At 35.1% G+C, this 19,881-nt stretch overlaps 1 protein-coding gene across 1 annotated transcript in view; it reads left to right on the top strand.

Annotated features, from left to right (window-relative positions):
• The window catches only part of cyc (basic helix-loop-helix ARNT-like protein cyc), a 48,524-nt gene that overhangs the window by 23,051 nt on the left and 5,592 nt on the right, over positions 1–19,881 (top strand). The window contains exons 3-8 of the mRNA XM_088240103.1: positions 3,571–3,642; positions 6,812–7,142; positions 8,345–8,462; positions 8,566–8,754; positions 13,765–14,023; positions 14,685–15,007. Of these exons, the coding sequence (XP_088096229.1) occupies positions 3,571–3,642; positions 6,812–7,142; positions 8,345–8,462; positions 8,566–8,754; positions 13,765–14,023; positions 14,685–15,007 (1,292 nt within the window). The remainder of the gene's footprint in view (positions 1–3,570; positions 3,643–6,811; positions 7,143–8,344; positions 8,463–8,565; positions 8,755–13,764; positions 14,024–14,684; positions 15,008–19,881) is intronic.

Below are 19,881 nucleotides of genomic sequence, written 5' to 3' on the forward strand. Positions count from 1 at the left end.
TATTAATTTTGGGATAGTGCAAACCTGCATATAACTAGCCCGCTTTTATTGTCCTCGAACATTTTGAGGGATTTGGAAGATCTGAGTAAGTCATAAATGTTTTCATTGTATATTTCTAAGTAAGACAAATTTATTTGAAAATCCCTTTCAGATTTAAGGAGATTTACGTTGTCAAACAGTTCTTGAATAGTAAGATAAACTATTCCCGGGTTTTCTGGTCTACCAAACATAGTGTATGTTTTTCCTGTGCCACTTGCTCCATAGAAAAACACAGAACAGTTGAAACCATCAAGAAGTCCACCCACCAAATCTTTTATAACTACATCGAAAATTTCAGTATTTGTAGCAGTCGTGCTGAATACATTATCGAATATAAAAAGCATACCCTTGTCATTTACATCAGATGTTAATCGTCGATTTTTTTCATACTTCCTTCTTGTTTTATGCTTCAACGTTAAATATTTGTCTTCAATTACTTTCACAACTAATTCATGTTTCTTATTTAGTTCTTTTTGATTGACGGGTCGCACTCTTACAGCAACTTTGAGTTTTAAATGACCAGAATTTTCATGACATGGAATAATATAATATGTGGACAAAACAATGAGATAACGAGAAGGAAAAAAAAGGAAATTGATAAGGAGTGGTAAAGGATGATTGAAGGAAAGTAGGAGCGGAAAATTGCATTTGATTTAATTTAATTTAATTTAAGAGCAAGAAAAGAGATAAAACGTCTTTTTTCTGTTATTTTGAATCAAGCCTGTTAGTTCTCTTTTGTACATATAATATGGAGTGTTTAATATATCTAAACTATTAAAATTCTTCAACAATATTTTGAGTTTGTCCAAATTTTTGTTGACAAGGACTAGATTCAACTCCCTAGGGAGCTGTTTATATTAACATATTATAACAGAGATGAAGAACATTTAAGAGAAGGTAATATAGAAGTCTAGGCATCTACAGGGCTTATGACCTGTCAATGGCTGGTTTAAGTGGCCACTTTACACACTGTGTAACATTCACCATTCTTTAACTTCACAAACATCAACAGATTAAAGAATTGAAGAAATATAGATGTTCAAATATAGGCAGAATGGTGAATGTTACACAGTGTGTAAAGTGGCCACTCAAACCAGCCATTGACAGGTCATAAGTCCTGTAGATGCCTAGACTTCTATATTACCTTCTCTTCATCTCTGTTGTATTACTCTGTTGTATTAACATATTATGTTAATTAAAATTCTTGTTAAATACTTTACATATTCGAGGGATGGTAGAATGTTTCCGATGATTAGTTTTAATATTACGAATATAGAAAATCTCAGAGTCTAGTTGGTTTGGAGAAGACACGGTTTACAATATATTCATAAACACGATGAACATATGAGACTTCGAGCTGAACCATTCCAATTCATCTTCATTCCACACTGTTTTGGTGGCGAAGAGATCTACGAATACCCGGACGATCTATCCCAAAGAATTCCAAGTTATGTGACGAATTGACTTACCTACACATTCTGGACATTGATGAAACATTTTAATTACGTAACATTTAGAAACTGGTAGAAATTCATGTTTAATTGTAGTATCAGTTTTTATTTGAAACCATTCACTGGAGGGTAGTTTTACAAAGATGGTGAAAATAACACCGAGTGCAAATATTGTATGAAATGTATCTCGCATTGCCATCAGATCTTAATAGAATGAACTACTACAATACCGTACGTAATTATGTACCTCCATTAAACCGTGTTGTTCATCAAGTACACCAAATTATCTTAGAATCGTATTTATTAGAATTTCCCGGGAGACGGAGCCGCAGCCCGGGATGGACAAGATCCCTCGACTCCTTCAGGACCCGGAGAAGGGAATGATGAGTAATTATTGGTTCTCTTTGACAGCGCAGATCTTCCTCGGCGCTTTCATTTCACGCGTGATTACCGCCATCTTACTTCGAAATATAGTACAAATATCGGCAGGCCGGTACACATTAAGAACGTTAAGGATTCGAGTAATCCATAGAATATAATATTACATTTAATACACGAATAAATTAATTGAAGTGAAACACATAAATGAAAGATTTTCGTTCTATCGATACCCATATATAATATTATTTTTTATTTTTGAGAATCTAACAGGTTTACAGAAAACATAAACATTTTACGCAACAATTTTATATGACATTTACAGTTTTCTACTTATGAAATTATTATTTCAAACTGCGAATTATATAAAGTAGGAATTTTACACAGGAAGAAATAAAATAAAGAAAACCATCCTATTTTGGCATATCGCGTCGTAGTGAAGCTGTTGCGCAATGTCCATATTCCCGTGCCTATCTCCGAATCCCAGTTTGCCGGTTAAAGAAAAAAAACTGCCGTGATTTATTCGAAGTTTACATCCCTCGTATCGCTCAGAAAATCTGATAAAAGTCGTTTTAATTAATCATTATTTACTCAATTAGGGGCCCCGCGCCCTGCAGGTGGGCCCCGCCCCGCGTCACGGCGCAGGCTGCAGACTGCAGACTGCGGAGTACTACAGACTACAGAACACGGAGTTCGGAGGCAACCCGCACCCGCTGTATTACGCGACAAGTTAATTAACACCCCGAATTGCCAACACTATGGGAATCCTTAAAAATACTTCATAAATTGGAAAAGTTACAACTCTTGTATTCGAAGTTAAACTGGTAAAGGAAGGTGGGGGAACGCGACACCTCCCCGTCACCCGTCACCCGTCACCCGTTCCCTTCCCATCCTCTCGCTGATGTGCGTCATTAACCTTCGGATTATACAATAATAAACTGAAACCTGCGCCATATTTCAATTTACGTAAAATGTAACTGAAAATATGGATATTTTGGAAAATTTTCTTAGTTCATTCAGAAAAAAAATAAAACTACGCGTTATTACAACTAAATACAAATTTTATATTAATTGAATACATATAATTACATTTACGTTTCCCTCGGTGACATGCGGCGAGGGAAGGATGTGTAGTTTTTCATTATACTAAAATAAATATAAACCGAATTTGTTTTTAACCACTTTCTTTTCTAACCACGTAATTTCCTTATTCAGACTTTATGGTGAATCAGAACCCGCAGTAAACAGCGCATCTCGGTCATTTGTCACACGAAGGCGAGATGCATAATTTTATTTGATATATTGCAACAGAAAACAACACAACAAGTAGGGAGAATTTTTATTTGGTATAAAATGTTATTTTAGTTGCATAATGGGTACATATGTATGCTCGTGGCTCGTTGCTCGTACACCGTGGGATACCTCGATAAATATACCGATGTACCTACCCCAAAACTTGAAGATAAAGGGTCGATAGTGTATCTTCCCGATCGCTCGGGAGAATTTATCTTCAACTGTGACGTCATGATGAAGGTATGCCACTTGAGTGCGTAGATTTGTGTACCGATGCGCCTACCCGAAACATAAAGATAAAAGGTCGGCAGTTTATCTTCGTGACCGCTCGGGAGATACGACCTTTATATTCAACCATACCGTCATAGCGAAGGCACTAAACTGCGGTGTGGGGGGGGGGGTGTTTCAGCGCGGAGAGCGAGGACTGCGAGGAGGACACCGGAGACGACAAGTCTGTTCGGACGACGGACGACAACAAGAAGTGAGTGAACACCTAGTTACCTTATATGACAAATGCCCAGTGCCTAGTTGTAAGAACTATACTAACCTTTATAGGAAGGTACTCGTATGTAGGTACGGTCGTAGTGATGCACAGTCGCATTCGCTGTCGATAAAGGGCGCCTACACGAGCACATTCAATGATTAGACAATTAGGTTTGTAATTTTGGCAACTTCTCGGCGAAATTTCTAAAAATCTTTTTTTATTTTATGTAACAGTCGAGGCGATGAGTTATACAAACTATAAAAAATATTTATCGCAACACAGAGGGAAAACATTTTTGAGAAGGGAATATGGAAGTCTAGGCATTGACAGGGCTCATGAGCTGACCGGTTTGAGTGGCCACTTTACTCACGGAATAACATTCACCATTCCGCCTATGTTTGAACATCCACGTTTCCCCAACTCTTACATCTGCGAACTTTCGTGAAGTAAAATATCTAAAACCCTCATTGTTGCGGGTGAAATTAGTCTGCCTACACTTCCATATTTATTTCCTGTTGTAAAATGTCGATCTTAACTTAGTTCATCTTAATTATTAATAGTTTTAGTAATTTTTTAAAACTGAACTGAAATGATGCCATCTACGCGGTAAGTACACGAGTAACGAGTTCTCTAGAAATCTGGATACTGAGCACGTGTCGCGAGGTAAGTCGGTAAGTGGGACAGATATCGGTCGGGCAAGCCACAAGCCATATAAATGTGCGATTAGGGACAACCGCGACTCGCGGAGTAATAATATTCTAGCTACCGTGTGCCGTGTGCCGTGTGCCGTGTGCCGTGGCGAGTACAGGTTCCTTCTCCGGCGGGTAGTGCGGGCTTCCAGATTAGCGGCGGTCAAGGGTAGGGGCATCTACCCGTGCGCCCCCCGCCACCCGCCTCCCGCCTCGTGCGGACAAGGTTAAACAAACGTCTCACATTAATATTTACACCGAGTACTAATTATCTCGTCTAGTCTGGTGAAATGTGTAAACGCCTCGGGTCGAAATCTCGAGTGGGTTATCTGCCGGAAATTTGTGGCTTTTTGGACCAAATAGAAGTGATTAAGGGCGTGTTGCACGCTCCGAGGTCGGTTCGAGGAGGGGACGGTGACGCTGAACGCTGAACGTGCCCAGTCTGGTGCCACCGAACCTGTCACTCTTCTCTGTCCTTTTGTGGTCGTGCGACTAGTGTTGCGGACTCGCGGATCGGAGGTCCGAGGTTCGAACCTAGTTGGTGAGTGAGATGAAATGCTACCCATACTCGATTTCCATTTTCCAATAGCGAGTCACTTATAACTCGTTGAAAATGGTCACCAAAATGAAATATCTCGGTAAATTATAAGAAATCTATTATTTCTTCAAAATAAAAATAGATTTTTCTATTTTGAAACGTTTGACGAGCAAAAACAAACACAAATCCTAAACCTATCACCACGACACACGACGACACGACGCGCACATCTCGTATGTACTCGAATTTATTTATTTTCACATACGATCTTATATATTATTATTCTAACGATTGATTGCGTCTGTCATGTACGGGCCCGTTTCTGGGTCCGGTAAAATTAGGGTGGGTGGACACTTATTTATTATTTTTACTTTTGGTTTTATTATTTAGTTTCTACTCGCGGATGAAAATTTTGCTAAAATAAATCGAGTGGAGATTAGTCGGCCTCGTGGTGTCAGGTTTAGTGTGTTTACATGCCCACTGATAAATGAAATATCAATATATAAGTTATTTGCTATTGACTATAAACAATTCTTAGTGGATAGATTTAATTAGACTTTTTTTATTTTTAAAAATATAGTCATTTATTTATTTATTGACGGACATTGTCCATGTATACAATTTATAAGCTTTAATATAACAATAAAATAATAGTTTAAAACATTAAAAAAAAAAAAAAAGAAGCATTGACAAACATAAGGGACATCGAGACAAGATCTGGACTATTTAATTAGTGCTCGTTTAAATCGTGTAAACTTAAACAAAAAAGTCCAGATCTTGTCTTGAGTTAACAATACGACAAAGACGGGTCATTGGAGAATTAAGGCCATAGTTTGTTCTATGCTGATCGATAAACAGTAACTTCATTGTTTCTCAATCTACGAGTCGGAATATTGAATTTTACTTGTCCCAGTAATGATGGAACATCGAATATACCATTTAGTATGCCGAACATATGTATATATGGAGTCAATATTAGTTCTACGTTTTTGTAGACTAGAAATATTTAACATTGACTCTATTTCAGCATAAGAATAATTATCTCTCTCTAGTACAAGCATCACGCTATTTTTCGAAGCAAGCGATGTTGGACTGATTCAATGTGATTTATGCTATTTCAAGCGATATATTCAAGTTTATTCTTTAAATTAAGCCTCCTCGATAACCAGCGTGAAATTTGTCAACTGGTTCTTTATTATAGCAGGTATCTTTTTTTAATGTAACCTAACATGAATATATTAATTAAATATCACAACAACATTTTTTTTAAATGGTCGATAACACAAAAACGTATTTTCAACAATTTGAAAATACAAAAAATATATAAGTTTGTGATAAATTTGATACAAAATGTAATATTACTAAATGTTAATATTAGTTCTTACGATGTTATCAACGCACTTGCCTTAATATTGTTTGCTAACATATTACATATTTTAGATATACTGTAGGTATTGCTGTGTCCTATTGCCATATTTGCAAAATATCTAACAGAATACTGCAGTAAGTATGATGCTACAATGTTTTTCCATATTTTAACAGTGAAATAAGCGAATACCACAAAACACACTTGGCATATAATGTCAATCAGATTTAGTTAAGCGCATTCATTTTTTTTTTATTTAGTTTATTTTTGCTCTCCAGCAAAATGGCCACTTTGGACCTACCACGGTGTACTTCTGGGGTGCGATTTGTTCGTAATAAGCTGTACGTTTTCCCTTTATTTTTTTTTAATACACTCGTACCCCGGGCATTGAAAGCATCTACCGCATACCCGAATCCGATTTAAAGACTGAACGTCTTTCTTTTTTGTTTTTTCATTACCGACTGATAATATTTCTCACTCTACCGACAAATTCGGGAAGGAAAACCTCGACCAAAATATGTATTTACATTTGAAAGTTTCAATGTCCCCTTCGCCGCCGGCGCCGCCCCCCAGGCAGAACCACAGCGAGATCGAGAAGCGGCGCCGCGACAAGATGAACATGTACATCCAGGAGCTGGCCGCCACGGTGCCCATGTGCCACGCCATGTCGCGCAAGCTGGACAAGCTCACGGTGCTGCGCCTCGCCGTGCAGCACCTGCGCGGCGTGCGCGGCGCGCTGCCCGCCTACACCGCGGGCCGCTACAAGCCCGCCTTCCTGTCGGACGCGGACCTCAAGGCGCTCATCCTGCGCCGCGCGGACGGCTTCCTGTTCGCCGTGGGCTGCGACCGCGGTCGCCTCCTCTACGTGTCCGACTCAGTGGCGCAGATCCTCCGCTACTCGCCGGTGAGTACATCGCACGAGGAGTTTATCGATCTTTCGGTGACTCGTATGAAGGGCGTCGGAATTAATAAGTTTTTCAAAATAACCATAATAACATCAAACGTTTTTCTTATTTACTTTTGTAACTAAATTTAATACGAGCGAACACAGTTTTTTTTTAACATTCGCGTTTGTAAAATGATCATGAGGAAGAATGTCAATATTTCACAGTGAAAGAGAATTTTTTATTTATTTTGGTTCACAAACAATAAACAATACATACGACATTGATATAATAATATGTTACGTTTAGATATTGTCCATCAATTATATGTGAACACGACATGTATAAATAAGTGAAAACAGTTTTTTATAAAACATAAAATAAATGGAAAGGTTTGGTTAAATTGTATGAATATTGCCCTAATGAAATTAGAGCAGAATGCAAGCTGAGTTAAGCATTATCGACAAAATTAAGAAAGGTCTTTTGCGATGGTTCGGTCATGTGGAGCGAATGAATGATGAAAGAACGGCTAAAAAGATTTATGATGCGAATGTGTCTGGTTGTAGAAGTCGAGGAAGGCCGAGAAAGACATGGCATGATCAAGTACAACAAATTCTTGAAAGTGGTCATGTGAAAAGTCGGAATAATCGACGTGCGTGCATGAGAAGATGTATGAATGTGAAGGAAGCAAAGGAAGTGTGCCAGGACAGAGTGGTGTGGCGTTCTATCCTCTCTGCCTACCCCTCCGGGGACATTTCCCCGGAGGGGTATACGCCATTGCGTGATGGTTAGTTAGTTAGTTAGTGATACTTATTACAATAGTCATTATGCTCACAAGTTATCATAATTTTACCTAATTAACATAAGCAACTCTTTGATGTTATAGTTCAGTTACAGTTCGACGCGTATATTTGATAATTCGTGTATATTTGGGTTTATTTTTTTTATTCAGTTCTCTTTTATTCAAAATATCGTTAATGAATCTGGTTGAGATGAATTCAATTAAAATCGCGGTAGGTACTTGTACGAAAATTTTCAAAGAGTAATTGATTATTGGCAAAAGAACATTGCTTTTTAGTATGAACAAAACCGTTTATCTTCCGACCCCACGGTCTTTAAAACGGTATGTGGAAGGAGTGCTTTTCCTGCGACTCCTTCGCGCGCGTCGCCGCCAGCCGCTCCTAACAATCCTGACAATCCTGACCCGTCGACTCTCTTACAGGCGGACCTTCTGGGGCAGAGTTGGTTCGACATCCTCCACCCTAAGGACGTCGCCAAAGTTAAGGAGCAGCTGTCATCTTCCGATCTGAACCCGAGAGAAAGACTTATCGACGCTAAAAGTATGTATTTTGGTTACGCTAGATGTACTTTCCATCGCTGATGTGCCACCTCAGTCGGTCGGTCGGCCCGAGAAAAGTAAGACGGCGTAGCCTTGTGTTGCAGCGATGCTCCCCGTGAAGACGGACCTGCCGGCGACCGCGGGGGCCAGCAAGCTGTGCCCGGGGGCGCGGCGCTCCTTCGTGTGTCGCATGAAGTGCCGCTCCTCGCAGCAGCCGCCCAAGGACGAGTCGGACTCCGTGTCCACCGTCTCCTCGGCCTCGTGCCACAGGAAGAGAAAGCACTCGGGAACAGGTTCGCTCAGATAGCTCATTCCGCTAAAGTATTTGTTCACTTTTCGGAGAAATGTTGATGTTTAACCCTCGGGTCCTCGGGTGGCTATGATGTCACTCGAGTCTACATAGACTACGAGCTGCGTTTCAAACTATAGACAAAGTGCATTCTTGATAATAGGCAATAAACAGTGAAGTAAATAAACAAATAATTTGAGCATAGACAAAGTGTTAATAATATTTTTTTAATTAATTAAGTACCTCAATTATCCTATAAAATAATTTTTAGTTTAAGTTCATATAGTTTTTTCTCAATAATTTGTAAAATAAAACAAAATAATAATCATTTTTAATACCTCCTTTCGTACAATAAATAATAATTGTTTTTCACTTATTAAAAAAAAACAAAAAACCTTTATAATTTAAAACCTCTTTTGTGCACACATTTTTATTTTAAAACATAATCAATATGAATTGTAACAAATGTGTACAAAATATCAGCCCCCGAAAAGCACTCAAATGTGCGAGGTGCTCTATATATTTTCATCCGACATGTGCTGGAACCACGCTGGAAAATTATAAAAAAATGAGTAAAATATATCGAGCACAGTGGAAATGTGAGATTTTTAAAATACATGATCCACGATATAATACAAGTGCACTATATTTTGATGAAGATGATGCCCAGTTGAAGACATCAAACAAGAAACCTAAGAACCGTACTCAAAATAAAAATAAGGAACCAATCATAACAGATTCACCAATGAACTATATTAAAAACATGTGGGAAGAAATCTCAAAAGTTAAAGAATCAATCAATACTCTTACCATCGAACTAAAATTGTTTACTGATAAATATAAAGAATTAGTAAAAAATAAGAAAGAAGAACGTGATGAATTAATCAACAATCAAAAGGTTGTTGAAAATATTGAACCGAAATTAAATCAAACAAAATAATAACAAATAGTAATAAGAAAAAGAAGGATGAGTCAAATAATGAAACTACGAAACAATATCAACAACTGATGATGAAACTAATGATACTTCACAAATTGATAAATACACAAAAAAATATAAAAAAGAAAAAACTAACAGAAAATAATTTACATGTAATACAAAAAGAAGATAATGTGCAGAAAATGAATATTCTTATAATAGGAGATGAAAGAGGAAAAAAATCAGGAGAACCATTGAGCAAAATATATCTAACCATGTTCACTGCTGTAGCAACATTTATCCAGAAGCTACCTTAGAAAATTATGCTTCTAACATTATATCACAATCAAATACATTTACAATGGAAGAGACCGTAATACTACTACTGGGACAAAATGAGACATCCCCTATTCAATTTCTAAGTTATTTATACTATATACTAGATAATCTTAAACATACAAAAGTATATATTTACTCTGTCTATAAGAATGATTTCCTTAACACCTTAAAACTAAATATAGAAATCAGAAAACTGTCAAAACTACATGAAAACTATACATTCATAGGACCAATGAAATTTTACGAAAAGCAAATATTAAAAGAGCGAACAATGTATGAAATGGTTACTACGTTGAATAAAATGTATAAATTTGAATCACAAGCTAATTACGTCCTGTGATAAGAAAATGTAAATAAAATCAATGAGCTTGATCATTTAGACAGACACAAATCTGAACAACCAGAGGAAAAAAAAAAAAAAAATTAGAAAAATGCATAAACTCAAGATTCTTTATATAAATATACGCAGTCTTAAACCGAAAATAGATGCACTTAAATCAAATGACTCATCAATACCAGATATCATTATGCTTACAGAAACATAGCTAAGCAACGCTGAAGAACAATTGTATGGAATTAATAATTATAATGTAATTAACTCATGTAAAGAAAGCAAAGGAGGAGGTGTAGCGATATATATTGCTAATAATTTAGATTTCCAAATTAAAATAAAAGAAACCGCAAAAGATAAATCAAATGTAATCTTAATTAATTTAACTAAACAAAATATTAATATCTGTGTCGTCTATAGACCACCCATTAAAAATCAGGAACACCAATTAATCGAATTTTTTTAAACAGATATACTTACAAAAGAAAAAGGAAAAATAATTATAGTTGGTGATTTCAACATAAACCTACTCGACAAAAAATGTGTGCATACTAATGATTACTTAAATTCTCTCCACTCACATAATTTTAAAATACTAAATGAAATATCACCTGAAAAGTATACTAGGTGGAATCAAAGAGGTGAAAATACAGTAATTGACCATGTGATCACTAATATAATAGGATGCAATCATACCATTGACTACATAGACACACCGCTAAGTGATCATAGAGCAAGGGAGTTAAATTTGGATATAACAGTAGCTAAACAAATAGTAGCAAGGCAAAAATATACTTCAGAAAAAATCGATTTTAATAAACTTAAAGAAAGCGTGGAAATAAAATTACAAAATTTACAAATAACTAGTTTTAAACAACTGCAAGAGTTGATTCTAACTGAAATTAAAAAGAATACAAAAACAGAACACCGAATATTTACAACTTCGATCCAAGAGAAGAGGCTCACAAAAGAAATATTAAAAAAAGTCATTCTAAAAGATAAAAATTTACAAAAAAATGGTAAAAGAAAGACACAATCAACATCTGCCAATACAACTAAAAAATATTCAAAAAGAGCTGAGAAATGATATAAGAAATTCTAAAAAACATTACTATCAACAACAAATAGCATGCGCAGAAGGAAACAGTAATAAATTATGGAAAATTATTAAAAATATTAAATCAGACACAAAAATATCATCAACATGTATAAAGGAAATAAAACGAATGAATGGAAAAGTAACAAATAATCCGGTAGAAATAACAAGTAAATTAAATGATTTTTATACAAATATAGGAAAAAAACTTGCAAATAAAATAAAGGGACCATGTTTAAATGTAACAGAAACACAAAAATATCAAATAAATGCTACCTTCTTTCTTAGACCCGCAACAATAGGAGAAATCAAAAAAATTATAGATAATTTGAAAAAAAAATGCTTCTCCGGGATATGATAAAATTAAACCATCGCTGGTGAAAATTCTTAAAGACATGCTTAGTCCAATATTAATAAATCTGATTAATTGCATATAAAAGAAGGTATCCATCCAGATGAATTAAAAATAGCAAAAATCACTCCAATATATAAAGGAGGTGATAAAACAGATCATAGCAATTACAGACCAATTGCAAATTTAACAGTTTTTAACAAAATATTTGAAAAATATATTCATAAGAGATTAATGGATCATGTTAAAAATCTTGAAATACTAAGTTACAATCAACATGGCTTTCAGAAAAAAAAGGAACCGGAACAGCCCTAGTAAATTTAATAAATTTTATTCAAACCTGGGATCCCAATCACGGGGGTAATCTTAGATTTTAAAAAAGCTTTCGATACGGTTCATGTTGAGACCATGATAATATAAAATCAAGAAAGTAAATTATTAAAATCATACTTAGCAAATCGGAAGCAGTATACATATGTAAATGAAAAAAAAAGCCTTTTGCAAACAGTAAATTTTGGAGTACCCCAAGGATCTATTTTGGGTCCAATATTATATATTTTATACATTAATGATTTGTCACTGTACAATTTTAAGGGAAAAATTATTATGTATGCCGACGACATTGGACTATTTTATAAAAATCGAACAGACGTATTAACAAACAATGACATAAACAAAGACCTAACTATGTTGACTAAATAGACAAACACAAACTTACTTACATTTAATGAAAAAAAATGCAATATTATCCATTTTGAATCTAGAAAAAAATGTCATAAAGTAAATGCTTACATAAATAATGAACGACTTACTGAAATTTAACATGTTAAATACTTAGGACTAACAATAGACAGACAATTAACATGCACAATTAATATCAACAATTTAGTTAGCAAAGTGGCGACATTGTCGAGTCTTTTTTTAAAAATCAAAAATTTTGTTCCAAAAACGGAAAAAATTCTAATGTATGAAGCCTATGTAAAAACTAAAATATGTTATACGCAACTACTATGGGGAGCAGGATATCAAAATGACATAAACATACTACAAAGACAACAAACTAAAATATTAAAGTTAGTATATGACCTTCCCTATTTAACTGCAACTAGAGAACTTTTTAAACAAACTAAGCAATTAAATATAACAGAACTCTTTCAAATAGAATCATTAAAATTTATCCATTAATTAGCCACTAATGTAATTGTAGACGAAGAACTAAAACTTGCAAAAAATTGTAGTCAACATGGACATAATACGAGAATATCAGACAAATACCATATACAACTTTCTAAAACAAGACAAGGACAATCAGGACTAATGAAGCAGGGACTGAAATTATACAATAAACTACCAGACAAAACTAAACAAAAGACTAAGACAAACTTTTCAAAAGACGTAAAAAATAATATTTTGAACAACAGAGTATGATTTAAAAATGTATATATTATTCTATTTAAAATGAATGTAATAATCCGTAAGGGTTTATAAATAAATTTTCAATTAAAAAAAAAAAGACTTGATATAGTTATCTCGCTTTTTAAAAAAATAATGACGTAATATTTTTCTTTACTTAGGCTTAAAATATGTAAATTGTATTGTAAATTATGAAAAACAGATTATTAAACCATGTATAAACATATTTGTTTTGAAATACCCGGATTTCAAATTACTCGTCTTTTGCTTAATGACGACACCCGACGTTACAAAACCGTCTCCAGAGGGATTTTTTAGCAGTCTTTTGAGAGTTAATTCAGGCAAAACTAATGTCAGAAAGCGTGTAAATTGCTTAAATCATTCGTTTTTGTTTTTGTTCTTCGATCACATCAATATCCAAATGCAAATCCCAATATTTCCCTTTCAACGAAAGTTTGAACATTTTGGAAAAAAAAACAGTATAATAATAAGTAATCGATTTAAGTACTAGTATCAACTATCTATATTGTATGGCAAAATGCAAAATCTGTCAACATTTCGTAGACAAGCGTTACTTGGTGATCCAGTGCAGCGGCTATCTCAAGAGCTGGGCAGGTGAGGGCAGCTGCCCGGGGGAGGGCGAGGGGGAGGGGGGTGGCGCCGACGGGGGCAGCTTGTCCTGCCTGGTGGCCGTGGGTCGCCCCCACCCATCCCTCTCCCCGCCTCTCCCACCAGCGGCGTCGTCGCAGGGACCGCCCTGCAGACCTGTCCACTTCGTATCGCGACACGCCATGGACGGAAAATTCCTATTCGTGGATCAAAGGTAAACAAGAATTCTGGTGAAGGACACGCTGGAGTCGTACGAAATAAGACATCAAATGAACGAACAAGCGCCGCAAATTGTAAAAGAACTTCACCTAACTTCTTAGAATTTCCCCTTACTTTGGCGAGCGCTGTACGAAACGAAATACGCAGCAACATTGAGAAGACCATTACTGAGCTTTTCCTACAGAAAATATTACCAAAATGTTTTTCCCAACACTGGCAGATGCAGCTTACTTCCGTCGTCATCACCGGAAAAAGTTATCTACACAGGTTTAAAATAAAGAATGACGACTTTAGTCCATGCGATAATATCTTTTCGCAGAGTGTCAAACATCTGTTATTTCAATGTCCGTTTGTCAGTCATAATCTTGAAACAGAATGCAGGAAAGATGGAATATCCCTAAGAGATATTCACTTTCTATTCGAGTTAGTTATCATACCCCATCGTTCTTAGACTTTCACACAATGGTAATTCGACACATCAAAGTAAACAATCAAAATCAATGATCAATCTTCCCATTTCATGTACATGACATGCGAGGCTACTTACTACAGGTGTCTCAAGAATATATTTTTTTTTAAATCTAAAAAAGACAACAACTCAGGTGTACCACAGGGAGACTACAATTTCACACTAACGTAACAGCTTGGTCCCGCAGGTCTACGCTGGTGACGGGCTTCCTACCGCAGGAGCTGTTGGGAACGAGTATGTACGAGTACTTCCACCGGGAGGACATCCCCGCGTTAGCAGAGACGCACCATCTGGTGCTGGTGGGCGGAGGGCGCGTACGCACTCCGCCCTACCGCGCGCGCACGAGGGACGGCTCCTATACGCGCCTGCAGAGCGACTGGCGTGCCTTCCGTAACCCGTGGACCAAGGAGACGGAGTGCCTGCTGGCCAAGAACTGCTCTTGCCCCGACGAAGGAGTCCCGGATCAGATGATCGTCTCTGGTCCACCCACATTTGATTTTCTGGGGCACTGTGAGTAAACACTTTTAATTACATTTTGTTCCGTATTTCAATCTTCAACAAAATACTGCTATGCTCACATTAAGCCACGACACTGGATAATGCACTCATCAGCGCACACATCACTTGGAGTTATATACGATAAAACACTGTTAATACGCTAAAATGCATGGTTTTCTGAAGAGGAGCTCTGTATTTACCAATATGGTAAATTTAACCGAATACGCCACATCCAATATGGATGACAGAACGCAATGTTGATTTCATATACACATATTATTCTAAAGGTGGATCACCGAATTGTTATGCGTAAATTAGAATATCTGGTAATACACGGTGACTTATACAGATAATTCATCTCTTATTTAGATAATAGACTTTAGTCAATTATGGTTGAAGAATATAAATATGATGTCATCTCCATTCCGTCTGGTGTACCACAGGGATCACACCTTGGGCCACTTTTATTTAATGTCTTTATTTATGATATTCAATTATGTTTAAAAAATGCCCATTACTTTTGTTTTGCTGACGATATTTTTTTTTACCTAAAAGTTAAGTGTAGGGATGATTGTGCAAAATTGCAACAAGATTCATATGCATTATCAAATTACTGTATTAAAACAAACTTCATATCAATGTTACAAAATATATTTCACTCGAAATAAAAATAAAATCAAATATGACTATATTATAAATTAAAACAAAACTAGAGAAGCAAACGAAATACGTGACTAAGGAATTGTTTTGCACCCAAAATTAAATTACAATAGTCATATAGAAACAGTTGGTGGCCTCCGTGGTGTAGTGGTCAAGACGCTTGACTCGCGCACGGAAGGATCTGGGTTTGATTCCCAATGAGAACACAAAAACTTAAATTATATTTTTCTCAAGACTGGGTGTTCTGCAATGTAATTCACCACTGTAATTGGGCCTCCTCGCCTGTTGTGGTGCAAAAATAAATAAAATAAAATTAAAAAAAAATAATAATTAACAAGGCATATAAAATAACTGGATTTATCATGCGGCCGTGTAACTTTTTTAAACTTAGGTACATTTATAACGCCATACATAACATGCGTGCGCCCCCATCTTGAATATTTCACTGCCATCTGGTCCCCTGTTTATAAATGGATTTTTTTTATTTATTTATTTTTGTTTTTTACAATAAACATACGTGATAAAACAGAGTATTAAATAGCAATGAAATACATATTAATTGTAAAAATAGTAAACAAAAAATCCCACAAAGGCATGGCCTGTTCGTGGGTATACTACACTGTCAAATAAGTACCCGGAAATTTGAAATAAAACACAAACAACTTTTCAATCATCTAAATTTATTATATCCCCTTCAAAATAGGCCCCTTCTGAGGCAATACACTTCTTCCAACGAACGATCCAATCATCGAAACACTTTTTAAAGCTATATTCCGGGATGGCCTTCAGTTCTCGTTGCGAATTAGTTTTGATGTCTTCAATGCTCTCAAAACGGGTTCCACAAAGTGGTAATTTGAGTTTTGGAAACAGGAAAAAGTCACACGGGGCCATATCTGGAGAGTACGGTGGTTGTTCGATGATATTTGTTGAATTTTTGTTCAAAAACTCGTTCACAATGATCGCTTTGTGCGCTGGTGCATTATCGTGGTGCAAAATCCAACTGTTGTTCCGCCACAAATCTGGTCTTTTGCGACGAACATTCTCTCTCAAACGCCTCATAACGCCAAGATAACATTCTTTATTGACGGTTTGGCCCTCCGGTAAAAATTCCGAATGAACAACACCACGAATATCGAAGAAAACGGTCAGCATCACCTTGATTTTCGATTTGCTTCGGCGCGGTTTTTTCGGTTTCGGCTCATTTTTGGTGCGCCATTCTGATGATTGTTGACTTGGACTGTTGACTCGAAAACCTATGTCTCGTCTCCAGTTATGATGCGTTTGATGAACGTTGGATCGGAATTTACGCGTTTAAGCATGTCTTCAGCCACCTTACTGCGATTCACTTTTTGAAGAAAATTCAGATCTTTTGGCACCAATCGCGCTGCGACTTTCCGCATACCCAAAACATCAACCAAAATATGACGAGCGGTCTCATGAGACATGTTCATTTCTTGGGCTATCTCTCGCAAACTATAATGACGATTTTTGAGCACCATTTCCTTTATTTTGTCGACGTTTTCTTCAGTTGAAGAGGTCGAAGGCCGTCCTGAACGTGGCAAATCGTTCACTTCTTCTCGCCCCTCTTTGAACGATTTATACCAATCGTAAACTTGAGTTTTCGACATGGTTGAATCAACAAACGTTTTTTTCAACATTTTCAACGTTTTGGCACAAGAAATTTCGTTTGAAACACAAGATTTCACACAAACTCTTTGTTCGATATTTTTATCCATAGTAAAAATCGCAACGCACACAAAAGGTTGACTTGTTCCTAATGACGCCGTAACCAAACTAAATGACACATAGCAATAAAAATTCACAGAATAGTGGCTGACAGTTGTGCCAACCTGGGAAAAATTTTTTTTTTAAATATTCTCAGAGGGAAAATTTAAAATGAGAATTTCCGGGTACTTATTTGACAAATACAAGAAAATGTTAATGAATTTTTGCTCCTTTAATAAATAATGGACCGTTATAATTTTTGTGTAACATAAGAAAGAAAATGTAAAATATTCTGTAAAATATTACATGGCATTTTTTTTATAGTAATTGAAAAAGGAAATAAAAAATATTTTTAAAAAAACACTAAAATATTCCTTATTATTAAAGGGCAACAAAATAAATCATAGAAAAAAAGAGTTCATATCTTTAGTTTGAATCCAGAATAGTGCATGTTTTTTAAAAGAAGAAGTCAATGAAATATTATCAGTAAAAAAAGAATTAAAATTTTTTGGGCCTATAAAATATGCATGTCTCTGTGCGAGCCTCGTTTTACAATGTGGTATTTCTAACACACGATTCCTTCTTTTACTTGGTCTATTTTATTAGGGTATTATCACCCGGGAGGAATATCGGATTTAACACATTATACATATAAAGGATTTCTCAAAGACTCCTTTAGTGTTTATAAAAGCTCTAATAATCAATAATTTCATTCATAAATTTCGTTTACTATTTTCAACATCTCTGAAAAGCGTTTCTATTCGGTTGGTAATAAATTCGATCATCCAAACCCACCCAACAGTACACCACGAATCGTGCATTTGTTTTAAATGTTGGTAATCCGAATAGAAATTGAAACGACGCGTATTGCTCTCTATGATTTTTTCCCCTTCTCTAGAGAGCTAGCCAACCTTGAAATAAATGGCGACCGTAAAATGGGGCGACATTTAAATCGTAAGGCGACTTTGATCAGCGGATATATTGTTTATATTTATCTCTATAACTACTGATCATTAATAAATTTCGATCAATTTTAACTGTTTTTTTAATGGTAACACGGAATACGATTTAAATGAAATTGTTATATAACTTTATTTAAAGTAAGATTTCAAGAAGTTTGAAGTGGAATCGTCAAGATATTTTTTAATTTTTAAAAATTTAGTGATAGACTTTTTTTAATGATACAAGTAATTTCGTAATTTGCATTGTCTTGACATTACTGGTACTTATATCACTGAGTGTCCATTATTATGATTATTTTAACATTTTAATTTTTATTTAACGAATAATAAGAAGTTTTCTAAAATGATCTGAAATTGATCATTTTATATATATCTTTTTTTTGAGATCGACATGATTCGAACTTATTAATAAAAGTTTTGAAACAGGGCCTACAAAAAAATATTTTGCTCAAATACTAAGAAAAGCTGTTACAAAAATTCGGGCTGCTTCCAACCATTACAAAATATTATTTGAAACACTATACAATGAATAATATAAAGTTTAACATCCTTCAAATCATTTAAGCCAGTTTTCCAGAACAGAAGGAAAATTTTATTTACCAAAATGTGAGGACTGGGGATTTTCCCTTAACATACGGGATTTCAGAATATAAATAAAAAATATTATGACTCAAATGAACGAGTCTTAAAGATTTTCTTTTAAAGGTGAGCAAATAAATGTGAAGATTCGTTCTCGAATGATAACGGTGAAGTTATTCATCTAGTAAATCAGATAATTGTTACGAAATGCTTGTAAAAAAACCTCATACACCTCAATTGTACTTCTTGTGAAATTTTGTCGAACATTGTTGAATATGGCCAATATTCATTTCCTAAGTATGTTTCACGTCTTTGTAAGAAACAGATAAACAGACACAATAATTGCTTTCCTGGAATAAAGTAATGGATTCTAATTCATTCGGTAAAATAAATGTTTTCAAAGCTGTGAAAGATAAGTTTTCACCAAATAAAAAGAACACAATAACCTCTCATTCTGTTTCGATAATAATGTCAGTCAATGAACAAATTCCTATACACAATAATACATTCATTAACTGATAATTTTATTCCATCAAAAAGGAAGGTACATTATGTTATCTTTATCAATAATTTAAAATATTTCTTAAATACATTTTTTTAATCACCATAATATTTTTCTTGATTTATATTTTAATCTTGATGTATATTTCAATAATTATTTTTGAGTATATATAAAAATTCCGATTTTGGTTTAAAATAATTATAAAAATAATTTTTGTTTTATGTGGAATTAAAGAATATTATTTTTAATTATTTCATGAGATTCGACTTAAACCCTTATTAAATACACGCCTAATCATAATTTGCTGATACCTGAGTGTTTTTTTTGCAAGTAATTTACTATCGGAGTATGGATAATATAATTAAAAAAGAAGTGAAAAGTTATATTTATAATTCTTTTTTGTGTAGCACTGACTTAAAACACCGTTTTTTTATAATTTATATGTTATACTAAAAATA

The sequence above is a fragment of the Micrasema longulum genome, unplaced genomic scaffold (genome assembly GCF_059751315.1).
Source record: "Micrasema longulum isolate JH-2025_06_02 unplaced genomic scaffold, ASM5975131v1 h1tg002344l, whole genome shotgun sequence".
Taxonomy (NCBI): Eukaryota; Metazoa; Arthropoda; class Insecta; order Trichoptera; family Brachycentridae; genus Micrasema; species Micrasema longulum.